Source organism: Peromyscus leucopus, chromosome 7 (genome assembly GCF_004664715.2).
Source record: "Peromyscus leucopus breed LL Stock chromosome 7, UCI_PerLeu_2.1, whole genome shotgun sequence".
NCBI classification, from domain to species: Eukaryota; Metazoa; Chordata; class Mammalia; order Rodentia; family Cricetidae; genus Peromyscus; species Peromyscus leucopus.
This window is the reverse complement of record NC_051069.1, coordinates 6,205,312-6,222,358: the sequence shown is the minus strand read 5'-3', so window position 1 is coordinate 6,222,358 and position 17,047 is coordinate 6,205,312. Positions and strand designations below refer to the sequence as shown.

At 40.7% G+C, this 17,047-nt stretch overlaps 1 protein-coding gene across 14 annotated transcripts in view; it reads left to right on the top strand.

Annotated features, from left to right (window-relative positions):
• Herc1 (HECT and RLD domain containing E3 ubiquitin protein ligase family member 1) overlaps window positions 1-17,047 on the top strand; it is a 161,501-nt gene that overhangs the window by 130,342 nt on the left and 14,112 nt on the right. For all 14 annotated transcript variants that reach the window (XM_037207386.1, XM_037207385.1, XM_037207384.1 and 11 more), the window contains 14 exons: window positions 399-504; window positions 3,007-3,153; window positions 3,492-3,593; window positions 4,631-4,804; window positions 5,561-5,854; window positions 7,785-7,850; window positions 8,021-8,146; window positions 9,020-9,158; window positions 10,213-10,394; window positions 11,059-11,214; window positions 12,394-12,516; window positions 13,555-13,657; window positions 15,570-15,739; window positions 16,629-16,767. In XM_037207386.1, the coding sequence (XP_037063281.1) occupies window positions 399-504; window positions 3,007-3,153; window positions 3,492-3,593; window positions 4,631-4,804; window positions 5,561-5,854; window positions 7,785-7,850; window positions 8,021-8,146; window positions 9,020-9,158; window positions 10,213-10,394; window positions 11,059-11,214; window positions 12,394-12,516; window positions 13,555-13,657; window positions 15,570-15,739; window positions 16,629-16,767 (2,027 nt within the window). The remainder of the gene's footprint in view (window positions 1-398; window positions 505-3,006; window positions 3,154-3,491; window positions 3,594-4,630; window positions 4,805-5,560; window positions 5,855-7,784; window positions 7,851-8,020; window positions 8,147-9,019; window positions 9,159-10,212; window positions 10,395-11,058; window positions 11,215-12,393; window positions 12,517-13,554; window positions 13,658-15,569; window positions 15,740-16,628; window positions 16,768-17,047) is intronic.

The following is a 17,047-nucleotide window of genomic DNA, read 5'->3' as shown; positions in this document are numbered from 1 at the left end:
AAATCTGTGTGTGTGTTGGCTTTTATGGTCGTGTAGACTGTTACTTGGAATAGTATGACTTCTCAGTAATCTCAATTTAGTGTCTGTTACTATTTTTATAATGTGTGTAACTCCATAAAATTACCTAAGAGGGAGCTGGAGAGATGACTCAGTGATTGAGAGTACTTGCTCTTCCAGAGGGACCCGGGTTCAATCCCCAGCACCCACATGACAGCTCACAACTGTCTATAACTCCAGTTCCAGGAGATCCAACACCCTCACACAGACATACAGGCAAAACACCAATGCACATAAAAACAAACAAATGAATAAATTTTTTAGAGATTGTCTAAAAGAAATACAGAGTAGATTTTCAGATTTTCATTTGATATGTTTTCCTTTGTGATTTTTTTATTAAGTGGCTGTCAGAATGGCTTAGTGTGTGTTTGGCGTATTCCACAAGATACCACACAGACCAGTATGAGTAGCTCAGAAGGATGGTGGGACCAGGAATCAAATTGTCAGGTAATGTGTGGCTGTTTAAGACTTTATCTGAAACTATAGTGCAATAACTCCTCCTCAGTAAGGCATTTACTGCTATACCTGAAGGGCATGAGCCATCAGGGAAATGTAATGACTGTTGTAATTTGTATGCTTTCTCAAGTTCATGTAATTTTTATAAGTCAAGAACACTATCATTACTGGTTGCTGTGAGGCGTTTACTGTGTATTGAGTGGTGATCATGTTGGTGATGGATAAAATGGGTGTTATGGATATACTAGTCCTGAGTGAAGTCGGGTACAGTGGGGTGACACTGTAGGAGTTACCATCCAGGGCATCTCCTACCAATGTCAGAATTCCACCTGCTGAGCCAGGCGATAGTAGCACACACCTTTAATTCCAGCACTCGGGAGGCAGAGGGAGGCGGATCTCTGTGAGTTCGAGGCCAGCCTGGTCTACAAAGTGAGTTCCAGGAAGGCACAAAGCTACACAGAGAAACCCTGTCTCGAAAAACCAAAAAAAAAAAAAAAAGAATCCCACCTGCTGAAAGAAGAGTTACAAGCTTAGATACTTACAAAGACATCTAGACAAGTCACATAAACTCATGAATCTGGGAGTTAAGAGAAGAGAAAGCACAGACAAAACCAGAAGGCACGCATGCTTCATCTCAGAGTAGACTTCCTAGACTTTTTCTACTCTCAACCTCTTCACCTAAGAAACTTTTACACAACCCTGTGTGGGTATATAAAGTAGGTGAGCACAGCAAACATTCACCGATAATAAATCATAATGAAATTTATTTTAGATCAATTCTTTGCTATACATCTGATTTTACCATTTATTAAAGAGGAAAGCAAATTTACATACTTATGGGATACATGTGCATGTTTATTTTTACATTAAAGAATTAAGTCTTGACTGAGTGTTTGATAGTGAAAGTCCTTCAGAGTTGACCAATTTTTTATTTCATAATTGTCAGTACTGAGAACATGGTTTTGCATCAGTGCATTGTACAGAATGGCAGGTGTATAAATAGAATCATTTCAAAATTGTTGGAAATTCTGTCCTAATTCTGAGCCAAAAGATTTTTTTGAAAAATTAAATTGGTCAGTGACTTAAACACCAAGTTTTAAAATCAAATACTCAAATTTAGTACAACCCAAAGATATACGAGTTTGATGCTTGCTATTGAATGGTAATCGGAAAATACAAAAAGACTTTGTTTTCTGTAATTAAACGATTACATTTCTGTAAGAACAGAAAACTTTGTATGTAAAGAAATCACTACAATTCCTAGCATATAATCTCAAATCTTAACCAGGGTGTTTCATGAAGCCTTCACTGGTGTGTGTTGCACAGGGGACAACATGTGCAGTGCAGGGAGACGCACGTACTCAGAACCACGGCTATAGCAGGGTCTGCAGTGCAGAGGCAGTCACTGTCAGAGATGCCTGGGGTCCGTCCGTACGTGTTTGGTTTTGCATTAATTTTTTGGTCATGATATTTTCAGAAACCTTTTGCTGTTTCCAAATGTTTCAGAGCCTCGGCATTCAGTTACTAGGTGGGCTCTGACCCTGTTTAGTAAGTGTTGATATCAAGTGCCCAGCTGATTGCCACTTCTGTAGAATTAAGAGCCTGTTGTTAACCAAGTATCTAATTTTTAAAATAGAAGCCAAACCCCTACTATTAAGTAAAAACTCCAAATAATAAGATACTAATATCGCCATTTTACATTTCTTTAAATACTGAGTGCCTGATTAAACTGAGTCTCTGCAAACGAGTTTGCAGCTCCTTTCTGTCTGTGATTCAAACACCCTTTGAGGAAAGAAGCTCCCTTTAGTGGCCTTTGGGTAGATGGGTGCCTCTGGTACTATCCTTAACTAGAATAAAGAGGAAGCAATTGCAGGGAGAAGGGAAGGAGTAGCCAGCTAAATGATAGGAGGGAAGTACCACCCAAAACAGTGTTACAGACAGAACCATCAGCTGACAGTAGGGAAACCTGCTTACGTAGAATGATTACATGTAGTTCACAAGTGATAGGTGAGAAAATAAAAATTACATGAAGTCAAGCTGTTGGTCACAAGCAAAAGTCAAAATTTTCTGTCCCACAGATATTGGAACTTTGAAATATAGTAATTTCTGCTGTTTAAAGAACAGAAAATTAACCAGGCAGGGATGGTGAACACCTTTAATTCCAGCACTTAGGAGGCAGACACAGGCAGGTCTTTGAGTTCTAGGGCAGCCTGGTCTACAGAGTGAGTTCCAGGACAGCCAGGGCTACAGAGGGAAACCCTATCTTAAAAAACAAAACAAAACAAAAAAAAGACAGAAAATTAGTTTTAAAAAACATAGAAACAAAATTAGGCTGCTGCTTTCTTGTTGCACATCAAGTTAAGTAACTATGGGAGAAAGTGTCTCTACCTCAACCCCCAGTTTCCTACTACTGACATGTAAAATTTCCAGTCTCAGAATCTCGAACCTGTACGTTATTTGTAACTAATACATATTCAAAACAATTAATTGTAGGATGGCTGTAGGAAATCGGCAGGAGCCAAGTGTGTTTATCAGCTGCGGGGACACATCACTCCTGTTCGGACTGTGGCCTTCAGTTCTGATGGGTTGGCTTTGGTGTCTGGTGGACTTGGAGGGCTTATGAACATTTGGTCTTTAAGGGTAAGAACACAGATATTTTTTTTTAATGTTAAGAGACATTTTACATTATCTTAGAGTAACAGTGTCTTAGGTAATGAAGAAGCTCCTATAGAGATGACTCTTTGTATAAGATAGATGAATCATCTGCAGAACCAATCTCCTGTCCTTTGGTTTTTCTTACTGATAAGTATTTTTAAAATGAAAAGTGGCTATAAAGTGAAAAGTAGGTTAAAAGTCAATGTTGTTGAATTCAGCTCAGTTATAATTTTTTAATGTATATTTTGTGAATATAAAGTAACAGATGTGTCAACAATGCTTAAAGTTAGGAAATGAGCACTGATAAATATATCTCATTTTAGGATGGCTCTGTCTTACAAACTGTTGTGATAGGCTCTGGAGCTATTCAGACCACAGTATGGATTCCAGAAGTTGGGGTAGCTGCCTGCTCAAATAGATCAAAGGTAACCTTCCAGTCCCAGCAAGTCATTGAGTATGAGCCTAGGGAAGTGTTAGAAGCTACAGTCTAAGCCTCTCACTGCCCAGAGGGACAACTGCTACCTGAAAGATTATTGCTTGCCCAAGAGAATGCATCTAATGAATGGTAGAAAGGGGTTAGAACCTGAGGATGCTCATTTCTTATCTAGTTTCTTTCTGATGTACCTGAGCTTTGCCGAAAGTGCTTGATTTGATTTTTTTTTTTTTAATTTGTTCCATTGGAAGACATAAGTAGATTCTGATTTTCTCACATGAATTTTGATAGCACTAAATATCTCAAAAGAATATTCTGTGGGGAAAAAAAATCTCAAAAACATTTAAGTACCCAAAATATATCATGGCTTTGAAATTTAAGAGTCTAATAAAAGTGCTAGCCACCTGCTGTAAAAAAATTCTGATGTATGGTATTACCCTATAGCAGTGTTCATACTCTCAAAGATTAAAGCCAGTGTGCTGTTTGAGTTACATTTTATGTGCTTAAATAGTGTTAAAAGAAGCTATAATCCCATGTGAATGATCCTACTAAAAATAAAAATAAAAGCTAACCAAGCCTAGGATGTTTTTGAGATTAGCAATATAGTACGTAGCGCCCTAAGCAGTACAAACAGCCATGGAGTCTACTGCATCGAATAGGGCAGTTCTGGGACTTTTGCATTGTGTTCCTGAGGAAATAACTGTTTTTATTTCTACTACTGTCCCTGTAGGCATGTCATATTTGTGAAGTGTACTGAATGCCTAGTTTTACAAGTCCTGTGAACTAGCAGATAATTAACATTGTTTTTAAGGAAAAATTGTTAAGGTGGCTTTTTGTTTTGTTTTATTCACTTGTTTTACTTAAAATTAGGATGTTTTAAAGCTTCATAGACTTTTTTTATATATAAAAATGAAAAGTATTTAATCCAATTACTGGAGAGAATTTCTCAGGTTGATTGATGGTGGAATGATTTTTTTAATCTTTTATTTAAATATATTAATCATATGGCATAATCTATTTTTCTACCAGGATGTTTTGGTTGTGAACTGTACAGCAGAATGGGCTTCTGCCAATCATGTTTTAGCAACCTGTAGGACAGCCCTGAAACAACAGGGTGTTCTGGGGTTAAACATGGCTCCCTGCATGAGAGCATTTCTGGAGCGGCTACCCATGATGCTTCAAGAGCAATATGCTTATGAAAAGGTAACTCATACCCTAATTCCTATAGTACTTGGTATTCTGGAATTCGGATTCCACCCCACTCATCCCTCCCACAGGGACAGGACATTTGAGGGGAATAATTGTAGCTTAGTGGGACAGAAGTGAAGTCACTTGTACCTACGCAGTTGTTCAGTAATCTTAAGCCCATTCTTTCTTTATTTTTTATTTTCACCTGAGTAAAATGAAACTATAACCCTCAAATTTGTAGTGTTGATACATTCTTTTTCAGATTATTTATTCACTCCATACCCAGTTAATTTCACTGAAGAATCTGCCTGGATTTAATTTTCATGGTCTCTGTGATAGATTTGCTCTGTCATGATTAAAGACTGTCATAAAAGAGGATTTGTCTTTGATGACTACCAAGGTTTTCTTGGTAAAGGAAGAAATGTGAGAAGAGCCAGGTCTTTGTGATTTAGGTGTTATATACCTTGTTTATAATCAGGAAAACACACACACACACACACACACACACACACACACACACACACACACAAAGGGATATGAGTGGCAAAACCAAATAAAGTTCTCGTTTGGCTAATATTGTGCCAGCATAAGTTTCTTAGTTTTGATGAATGTTGTATGATTATATAAGTTAATTTTATATATTAGAGAAAATTGAGTGAAGAATATGTAGAATTTTCTTTATTAGCTCTATAAGCTTTCATAAGTTTACTCAGAATATCTGACATAGGCTCCTTAACGTGTCATTCTTTTTGTTTTTTGTTTTTTTCTTAGCCTCATGTGGTTTGTGGCGACCAGCTTGTTCACAGCCCCTACATGCAATGTCTGGCTTCCCTTGCTGTGGGGCTTCATCTGGATCAGCTGTTGTGTAGCCCTCCGGTGCCACCACACCATGAGAACTGCCTCCCTGACCCTGCATCCTGGAATCCTAATGAGTGGGCCTGGTTAGAATGCTTCTCAACCACAATCAAGGCTGCAGAAGCCCTGACCAATGGAGCACAGTTTCCAGAGTCATTTACTGTCCCAGATCTAGAGCCTGTTCCCGAGGATGAGCTAGTACTCCTCATGGTAAGTGAGGCATGAGCTGCTGTTATTTGTAGTGGAGATTGCACCATGGCTGCTTTGGTATGCCACAGTTACTTTGCTGGCTTGACTAGCTAGTGGCATGCCCTTATATTAAACGGAATATACTTTTCTGTTGGATGCCTATTCGAGTCTCTGGTGACAGAGCCCTTCTGAATCTGCTGACTCCATATGTAGTTCCATACTTTTCTGTTAGCTTCATCTGTAGGTGCTTGTCAAGTGCCTTAATCATACACATTTTTAGTTTTCTTCTGGTCACTATGAGATTTATGCCACATAGAGATTCTGATTTACTCCACACTTTAAACAGAAGAATACAGAATACAGAAGAGTGTTTGGTGCCCTTTCTTTTTGACTGTATTTGATAGTGTCTAGCTGTAGAAATGATGATAAAGGTAAAATGCTAATATAGGAGGTGCAAGCCAGTACCTGACTTAACCTTAATTAAGGTTTATGTATGCAAATATTTGAACATAAAAATGTAAATACAACAACAAATAACTGATTTGAGGAAAATTATCTGAATATATCATTTTTTAATCAAGAAATGTCTTCCATATTGTTGTGGATGTTATACTCAGTGCACCTGCCTGACATGTACAGGGCCCTGAGTTCAGCACCAGCACCACATACATACAGATGATAGACAAGAGAGGAGTGGAATAGAATCGGAGAATAGAATAGAACAGAGTATAACAGGTGTTTTTGAACACCATTTGGCCCTAATATCATCTTATAGGTATGGAAACTATAGCCCAAAACGATGACGAGACTTACCCACTAGACCAGACAAAGAATCTAGGGAGGCTGTAGGTTTGTACATGGTTTGCCCTCATAGGTGCTCTTAAACAGATCTTCTTTTTTTATTTATTTTAGTTTATGTGTATTCGTGTTCTGCCATGGGTATCGGGTCCCCTGCAATTGGAGTTCCAGACAGTTGTGTGTAACACAAATTGTTAAAGTGGTTTTTTAATTAAAACAAAACAAAAACAAAAAAAACCGGGACCAGATATTGGGGTAAATGCTGAAAGATCAGAGAGACAAAGGAACAAGCCACAGCCACCTCTTACCTTACCAACTCCTCCGTTTAAAAAAGCCTCAGCCAATAGGCCTCTAGCAGAAAGGGGTCCCTCAGCCAAAAAGCTTTAGTTCCTGTCTCCTCGTGCCTTCTATACCTTTCTCCGCCCAGCCATTAAAAAGGTGTGTGTGCTTCCCAAGTACTGGGATTAAAGGTGTGTGCCACTACTGCCAGGCTCTGTTTCTCTCCTAGACTGAGTCAATCTCATGTAGTCCAGGGTAGCTTTGAACTCACAGAGATCCAGATGGATCTCTACCTTCCGAATGCTAGGATTAGAGGTGTGTGCCACCACTGTCTGGCCTCTATGTTTAATCTAGTGGCTTGTTCTGTTCTCTGATCTTCAGGCATTTTATTAGAGTACACGATATATTACCACAGTTTTGAACTGCCATATGGATACTAGGAATTGAACCCAGGTCCTCTGGAAGAGCAACCAGTACTCTTAACTCCTGAGCCATCTCTCTAGCCCCAAATGGTTTTAGCATTGAATCAAGGCTACAATGATAATGAAAACATGTATAATAAAAGTAAATATTAGAAGGCAAAGTGCAAGTTTGAAACTACTGTGACATTGGAGTTGCCGGATGGGGTGGCATATGCCTATAGCCCGAATTTCTTAGGAGGAAGAAGCAAGAGAATTTTGAGACCAAGAGTTTGAAGCCAGCTGACCTGAGCAACATAGCAAGACCCTGTTTTCTTAAAAACAAAATAAGAACAAGTATTCTTGACTTGTCCTAATATCACCATGTTCTTTAGAAAGGAAGCTTTATCTGTAGTCAGGAGCAGATTAAATCCTGACAAAGCATCGTTGATTGTGATGTGTGCTCTGTCTTGCAGGATAACAGCAAGTGGATCAATGGCATGGATGAACAAATTATGTCTTGGGCAACTTCCAGGCCTGAGGTCAGTAAAGATAAGATTACTATGTGGTGGGTTTCAGTCAGTCTTTTGATTGTAAATGCACATGTCTGTGTCCTTCTGTTTCCTGTAGTGGTTGGCACATGCTTGTGCTCAGTATGTATTTGTTTGAGCAACTGGATGATCCTAACTTTAGGTGCCTGTGGGTTTTCTAGGACTGGCACCTGGGAGGTAAATGTGATGTCTACTTATGGGGTGCTGGCAGGCATGGACAGCTGGCCGAAGCGGGAAGAAATGTAATGGTACCAGCCACTGCTCCTTCATTCTCACAGGCCCAACAGGTAACTAACAGAGTAAAGACTAGGGAAGAAATGTGGGAATTCCAAATGCTGTCTGGAACTTACTTTGGGTTGAAGCTTGTCAGTTTCATAGTCCATTGTGGTGAATCATTAAAGAACCTCGTTTTATCTGTGGCCTCCAAATGAAAGCTTGCTAAGGTTTTATTGTACTCAAGACATTTTATTAAGAAGTTTCTAAATTGTTCTTGCCTCCAAGTATAGTGAATTAATATCACAATGTATTAGGCCAGTGCAGTGTATATTTGTGGAAGCTGAGCTAATCTTAATCACTGTTCTCTTTGGGAACCTAGAACTACCTAGAACCTTTAGCCAGACTTTATTGGTACTCCTCTCTCCATCTAATAGTCCGGGTACTATGTTCCCAAACTGTCCTTGAGGCCGTTCATTTCACTTCAGCTCTCCTACTTAAGCTGCTGTGGAATCCACTGTTCTTCCCTGTTTTAGTCCTCTCCAGTTTCTGCCTCTTTCTGCCCCAGGCTTTAGGAGTTCTCTACCACCTTTCCTTCTTTTTCTCTTACCTGTGCTGTTTAGCTGTGCAACACAGTTTAGTTTAGTTAGCTGAACTCTTATAACTTATCTCAGATGGGCCTCCGATGGGCCTTGATTGTTATCAAAATTATAATAATCAAAGGTTTTAGGGAAGCCACAGGTAAGCCAGTTTTGGTGCAAAGGAGAAAAGAACTGGTAGAGATATCCTCGGGTACATGGATCACCTAAAATGTCTGAAGCTGGAGATTAACAGTGAGGGTAACGGGGAGGTAAGGTTTATTTTAGATAATTTCATGCATGTACACTGTGTATCTTGATCATATTCGACCCAAATAAAGATGTTTTTTATCCTGTGTTTTATACTAGGTTATATGTGGTCAGAACTGTACCTTTGTCATCCAGGCCAATGGCACAGTGTTGGCTTGTGGGGAAGGAAGCTATGGCAGATTAGGGCAAGGAAATTCAGATGACCTTCATGTACTGACTGTTATTTCAGCCCTGCAAGGTGAGGCTACCTTGACTTTAAAATGGTTAGAAACTGTGACCTGACTATGTGCATCTACTGGAACTCTTGTCAACTTGGCGAACCCGTGGGGTTTGCTTATGTTTGGATTCTAGTTAGGGAATGCATACAGCCTAAATTCTACATCTTAAGCTGTTTCACAAGTAGGAGTGCTAGAATCCAGCAGCAGGTATGTATTTGAGACCCAAGGAAAATGAATTGTTTTAAAATTGCAAACAGTTCTTTAAAATTGTTAAACTGTGACTAGGGAGTCATGTGTGTGTTTCATTAACATAAAAACCAGTCCACATGAAAATCTCCAGCTGTGCTAGAGAGTTTAAAGGGCATTTCTGGCAAAGCTCTGTGTGACTTGAGAAAGAATGCCTTAAGAAAAGCAACTACAGGGTCTCATGGATCCCAAAGCTTACAATAAGGGATCTCCAACCTTTGAACATGTGACATGAAGTCATCTGCAAATGTATTAGGCTGCATCCATAGCCATCTTAGGATGTGTTTGGCCCACAGGCTGTAGAGTGAGCATGTCTGTTCCATGGAGAACACAGAGGACTCTAAGGAAATGCTTCTACTTAAGACATACCAGTGAGTTGACAAGAACTTCCTGCAGACCTGGATGGTAGAGTGCTGCAGTGTAGATAGGAACACAGGCTGGGTTCCTACCCATTCTTTCCTGTCCCTGGCTCTCCATAACCACTACACTACTTTGCAACTCAGTCTCTGCAACTCTAGAAAATGGGGTGTTGTTGCCTGTGCCCTAGATCTCTGTGGAAGGAGAAATGAGACAGTCCTTTGAAAGTGTTTATAGGAGTGGCTAGAATACCATCACCCTTAGTGGCTGTAACTGCTGTTCTTATCCTCCCTCATCTTCATCAGTTTGTGTGACTGCTCCCAGTTTTGCCAGGTTGTGTCTGTAAATTTGATTTAAAGATTTAAAAAGTTTGTTATTCACAGTACCATTTCAAATCTTAGGGCATTCTATAGCAGCTGCAAGAATAATGTTTTACCATTTAACACCTCTTGTATTTCTGTTATCTTCTAGGCTTTGTGGTGACTCAGCTGGTGACTTCCTGTGGCTCTGATGGGCACTCAATGGCCCTGACAGAAAGTGGTGAAGTCTTTAGCTGGGGAGATGGAGACTACGGCAAACTTGGTCATGGGAACAGTGACAGGCAACGGCGGCCAAGGCAGATCGAGGCCTTACAAGGAGAAGAAGTGGTACAGGTCAGGCCTGGCGTGGATACGTTTGCCTTTGAATGTTGATACGGAGTTGTTAAATAGCATTCTGAAGTTCAGCTAGGAGAAATAAGTATAAAAACAGATTCTGTGAGAGGTATAAGAGATCCACTGTTTTTGGTTATGCAGGCTCGTTATTGAGCTTTTCAGGAATTAAATAGATTTTAATGTTAGAATGTACTTAACTTTTCCAAGCCATCTAACTTGGTCCAGGATACAATGCTGCAAGGGTCTTGGAAAAACACCACAGGATTAGGTCCTACCTTACAGTTCTTGGTAGGTAGAGGGGGGCCTTATTTAACCCCATCCTTTTTGTTGCAAAAGGGATGCGCGTGTCTGTCATCTTATATCAGCTGGTGATATAAGATAATGTTGAAAAACTACACAACACCCGGAGTTTACTATAAACTTTTCCACTCATTATCTCCTTTAGACTAGGTCAGTGTACATAGTCACAAGTATTGACAGTTATTCCAGGGACTCCTTGGTTTTCCTGAACCTGCTGAGGCAGACCAGAAGGGCTGTGTAGGCAGGTGGACGGCCTGATCTTCACTTGTATGCCAAATGCACTGCTGCATTCATAACTGAAACTGACTGGCTTCTTTCCTAGACTCTCTTCTTACAAACCTTTTTCTCCTTGGTTCTGTCCTAGATGTCTTGTGGCTTCAAGCATTCAGCAGTAGTAACATCAGATGGCAAACTCTTCACTTTTGGGAATGGTGACTATGGTCGTCTGGGTCTTGGAAACACCTCTAACAAAAAACTTCCAGAGAGAGTGACTGCGCTGGAGGGATATCAGATTGGACAGGCATGGCATAAGTCAATACAATGCTCTAGTGATAGTAATTTTCTTACCTCTTCTGTTTGCACTTAGATATTTCCTATTAGAAAGACAAGAATCCCTAGTTGCATTTAAGGTCTGTACATTTTGTGTGACATATTTTATAATTTTTTTATGATTTTTTTTCTCATTGTGAAAAATTCACAGTTTTTGGCTCCTAATTTTTGGATGTGACTGCTTAAAAAACACTGCCCATAAAGTACTACTACAACTTGCTTTTAAAGTCTTTTAAAAAGCTGGGTGTGAGCCGCACACCTTTAATCCCAGCACTTGGGAGGCAGAGGCAGGAGGATCTCTGTGAGTTCAAGGCCAGCCTGGTCTATAAAGCGAGATCCAGGAAAGCCCCAAAGCTACACAGAGAAACCCTGTCTCGAAAAACCAAAAAAAAAAAAAAAAAAAAAGCTGGGTGTGGTGACACACACCTGTGATGCCAGCATTTGAAAGGCCGAAACAGGAGGATGAAGAGTTCAAGCAAAGTTGAGGTTATGTGTCATAACTCATCTCAAACAAGCAAACAGCAGCAGCAGCAACAACAAAACTCCATTTACACCGTGCTGTTTGGTTGTTGCTCCTGTGTGGCAGCATTGAGTTGGATGGCTGAATTTTTCCCTCTGTGCATAAACACATTGACAGTGTCTCTCGGTCGTGGGTAAGATTTGACTTTCCTGTGTCGTTGCTGAGACAGCCTCTGGAGTCAGGGAATATTTCTGAGTTACATGTACCTTTTTTTTTTTTTTTTGAGACAGGGTTTCTCTGTGTAACAGTCCTGGCTGTCCTGGAACTCACTCTGTAGCCCAGGCTGGCCTCGAACTCACAGAGATCCACCTGCCTCTGCCTCCCGAGTGCTGTAATTAAAGGCATGCGCCACTGCTTGGTTATGTGTACTTTTTCCCCTGCCTTTTGTACTTTTATGTTCTTAGTTAGCTACAGATGCTTGAAGGATTTTACTTTGAAGAAAAGCATTCTTTAAGTATCTTGGGAATTCTGGTTAATGTGTTTGGCTTAACATTTGGATCAGTTACCAAAACTAGTAAGAATCTTGGAAAACAACACATGAAATTTTCAGTCAAGAAGAAAAAGTTCTGGAAGCCGAGTTTGTGTTCTGGCAAGATGATCTGCTCACTGAATACTCTGCTGTTTCTCCAGGTGGCCTGTGGGCTGAACCACACCTTGGCAGTGTCAGCCGATGGTTCCATGGTGTGGGCATTTGGAGATGGAGACTATGGAAAACTGGGCTTAGGAAATTCCACTGCAAAATCCTCCCCTCAGGTCAGTTACTGCCTTGAACCTCAGTTTGAATACAATAATAATTAGATTCCACTTTTATCAGCACCTCTTTTAAATTGGAAATACTTTAGCTTGAAGATTTTGTAATGAGTGTTTAAGGCCTTCAGTTGCTTATTCTCAAATGTCCAACATTCTAGATCTTGGCTTTTAAATAAGCCATTACTAAAGTGGAATGGATGTAAACATTCTGCAAGGATAAGCCTCTGTCTCTGCAGACAGGCTGAGTGCTGAGTGACTCTGTCCCATATAAAGGGGAAACCAGACTGCCAGGGTCCTTAGGGAGAGATCCATGGGCAGATTTTACAGCTCTGCCTGCAGTTACTGTGTCAGCTTTTTACCATTGAATTGTGCATCTTTCAAAACAACATATATACACATATATATAAGAAATGAGTGCATAGAAAATAAACTAGGAACAGTTATTATGCTCACTAGGTTTCTTGGTTCTACAGACTTGTGCAGCTTTGTTATGTGGGCTTTCCTTACATATTTAATAAAGCATCATGACATGATTTCCAGCTTTGTTTTCAAGTTCAGTTTGCTATCATATTAACATGTTAATAGTTGCTTTGAAGAATGTTCAAATAGGGATGCAGAGAAGCAGAAAACTTCCTTCCTGGGGAATGTAGAGGCAGCCTTTATCACCTGGGAAAAGTAAAAAGAAAGCAAACTGACAGGTAGCTGTGTGTGATCTCTCAGGATCTTGCAGTGTTCTTTAAAAGGTCGTGGTTTTCTTTGGTTTATGTTCCTCAGTGGAATGCTTCAACTTTACGTGAGTCCCTAAGAATGGTAGCCACACTTCCCAGCCTCTGTACACTTTCTCCCACACACTCAGTTACCACCTAGAGCAGTAGCAGAAAATAATCTTTAGGAATATGGCTCAGGTAAAACAAGTCAGTGACAGTTGGCCTTTTTATTGGAGACCTACTAGATGTTGTAAATGCCAGTAGGAAAACCCGTGAGTTTTTGTTTTGTTTTGTTCTTCCTTCTGAGCACATGCCTTGTACTTTTATTTCACAGAAAGTTGATATCCTTTGTGGAATTGGAATTAAAAAGGTTGCTTGTGGAACTCAGTTCTCTGTGGCTTTGACCAAGGATGGTCATGTGTATACTTTTGGTCAAGGTAAGGTATCTTCTGGCCTACGTTGTCTTCTATACATGTACATTATAGAAACATTTGCCTCCTAGGTTTGTAGTGTCTGGGTGGTGTTTACCATGTGACCCTTGTTCCTTTGCTACTTTCTGCTCCTATTTGATGAATTTTGTTTCGAGGACAAACTCCCTCCATTGAAGCTCATGTGAGAGCCTTCACTCTTGCTAGAGGAATCCCTGCTGAGAGCTCTTCCTCCTCCTTTCTGCTGCTGTCAGTCTAGAGAGGCTGAGCGGTGTGTGAGGATGGGGTGAGAGAAGGAGAAGTAAACCGGGACTGTTTCTAGTCTTGGGAGAACACGGAGTCCTCTGTGAGGCTTGAGCTATCTTAGGGAAGGAACTTAGTCCTTGTGTTAGCTCACTGTGTCATCAGGGTGGTACATCACCTCACAGAATGGGAGAAAGATGGTTCTGTTTCCTGGTTTCAGAGTTTCAGTCTGTTCTCTTGGGAAAAGAGAATGGAGGAACAAAGCTGTTCACCTCAAGGTAGATATGAGGCAGAGAGAGGGGAGGGGGAGACAGCTGGGGGACAAGATACATCCTTCAAACACATTCCTCCAGGCTGGCAAGATAGCTGCATGTGTAAAAGCACTTGCTGAAAAAAAGAAAGGATTGTCCTCTGACCTTTACATACATAGTATGGTGTGTGTGTATGCACACAAGAGGAGGAAGAGAGAAGCAGCAGCAGCAGCAGCAGCAAAGAAGGGGCTGAGAAGATGGCTCAACAGCTAATAGCACTTACTGCTGTTGTAAAAGGCCTGACTTTGGTTCCAAGAACATCCATCACATGGGCCACAACCATCTCTAACTCTAATTCCAGAGGATTCAACACCCTCTAGTCTCCATGGGCACTAGGCATTCATGCAGACACTCACACATATACATAAAATAAAAATAAATATTTTACTTGAATAAATAAATGTTAAAAGAAGAAGAAAGATAGGCCCTCTATAACCACTTCTTCCAACCAGGTCCCACCTCTTCGTAATCATTCAACTGTGGAAGAATCATTGATGAAGTTAGCATCCTCTCAATAGCACTGTTGGTATAAGACCACAGCTTCAACACACATGAACCTTTGGGACCACTTTATATTCAAATCATAACCGCCATATGGGACCTTCTCTTCTAGATATACGTGTGAAGATATCCAACAATCTATTGGGAATTTGTATCTGGGACTCCAAAGAGATTGGGTATACAGATCTAGGTTAGGACATTGATTACATAGGGTAGTAGTTACAACTTTAGTCATAGGATTTAAGAAGCCTGGGAGAAGATGTAGAGTGAAGTCTAGAGTAGAATTCTAGGGAATGTTGGGGCAGTTGGTTTTGAATAGCAAATTGGTGAGTCTAGTGAAGAGTCTCTGGGGAACAGGGGAACTCCGGCCGTACATACTATCAGATAGTTATGTGTCATTCCCATGGGCCAGAGTCTGAGAGCACTGCAGCAAGCAGGCAGGAACAGCTTTAGCGCAGCTCTGTGAGTGGAAATCAGATGGCAGATGCCATGCCTAATGGCCCTATGGGATGGTGAGCAGCAGGGGTTGAGGGGGTAGAAATTTGAGGCTAAAACTCATCTAATGGCATCTTTTTTAAGAACACAAGAAACTTGACGGCCTTGTGAACATGTGCCAGAGTATTGAAAAGCCTCTTGGCTTGAAATACTGACTTTAGTTTTAATTTTCTTTATAAATAAAAAGACTAACATTTCATACAGAAATACGTCAACCTTTTTACTTAAAGTGGTGTATTTTGCTGGCATAGCACATTTTTGCTCCAATGAGTAATATACATCATTGACATTCTTAACACAAAGAATTAATGACCTGTTAAAAAACGCAGACTTCAGGGTACCATCGTAAACTTCCTCTTGCTATCTTTCAGACCGCTTGATAGGCTTACCTGAGGGGCGTGCCCGTAATCACAATCGACCCCAGCAAATCCCTGTCCTAGCTGGAGTGGTCATTGAAGACGTGGCAGTAGGAGCTGAACACACACTTGCTTTGGCATCAACTGGAGATGTTTATGCCTGGGGGAGCAATTCAGAAGGGCAGGTAAATGCCATGTTTGCTGCTCTTTCGCGCCTTAGAAATCTGACACTGTTGCTTATTTGCAAGGATACCTTTATAGTTTATAATAATTGTGTCCAGAGAATCCTTTGCTTGTGCAGGAAGTCTTGCCATCCCCAGTAGTCACAGGAGTAAATGCAGGAATAGAAATGAAGAGAATATGAAGAGTCTGCAGGTTTGTGTGCTTGGTCCCTCTGTGTGCCTGTATGGAGAGAGGCTTTGCTAGATGTCTGAGATAGATGCTTCTACTGAGGTTTTCAGCCATCTTTGCCTCCTCCCATAAATCTCAGATCTGATTGCCCATAGAATCAGAGACCCTGATATTCAAGGTTATTCACAGTAACCTTAGTGAGCATTTATATTCTCATAACTGCATTAGCAAACCAGGAAGTTGCTCATCTTTGTGGTTGCTGTGGTCTTGATGAGAGGAGAATTAATGGAGAAGAGACTTTTGGGAATTCCCTCACTAGGCGTTGACAAGATCTTCCCCACTGATGTTGAACACTTAGCTGCTGCTGCTAAAAACAGAGGCCTGGAGTCCATGTATATTTGATATCTGTACTGTAACACAGAAGCCAGTGTGTTTTAAGTAAGAGTTCTATAGATCCTTCTGTTCTCACTTTCCAAGAAGAACTCCTACCCTTTCCAGAAGTGGAATCCAAGAGTGACCAGTTGTTAAGACTAATCTGTAAGTTTGGACTGGCTCTGTCGCCTCTTGTTTTTAAAAGACAGTCTAAGCTGTTAGAACTCTGTGATAGAGAAACAAATCAGAATTTATTTCATTATTGATGTTGGTGTATGACACAGACGTTAACAGATTATATCTGCTTGACTTCTGTCTCTTCAATCTCGTGCATTTGTTTTTTATTCTTAGCTTGGCCTAGGCCACACCAACCATGTTCGAGAACCAACCCTGATAACAGTTCTGCAAGGGAAAAACATCCGTCAGATCTCAGCTGGCCGTTGTCACAGTGCTGCATGGACAGCACCACCTGTTCCACCAAGAGCACCAGGTGAGAGGCAGACCGTTTGCACTCCTCCAGCTGCTCTTTCAGTGCCTGATGTACTGTCTGCTTGTAGTTCTGAGGGCACCCAGCATCTGTCTGAAACTGTCAAGGCTTCTGGAGTATTCTATTCTCTGTGCTACAAGCACATAAATATTTCATATGAATCATTTCCTCTGCAGACTTAAGTGTCTAGCAAAGACTCCTGTGCTCTCTCCTCTCTCTCTGGACCCAAAAGAAATCAGCATGTGTTTTAGGCAAGCAAAATTTAATTAGGTTAGAGCATCTA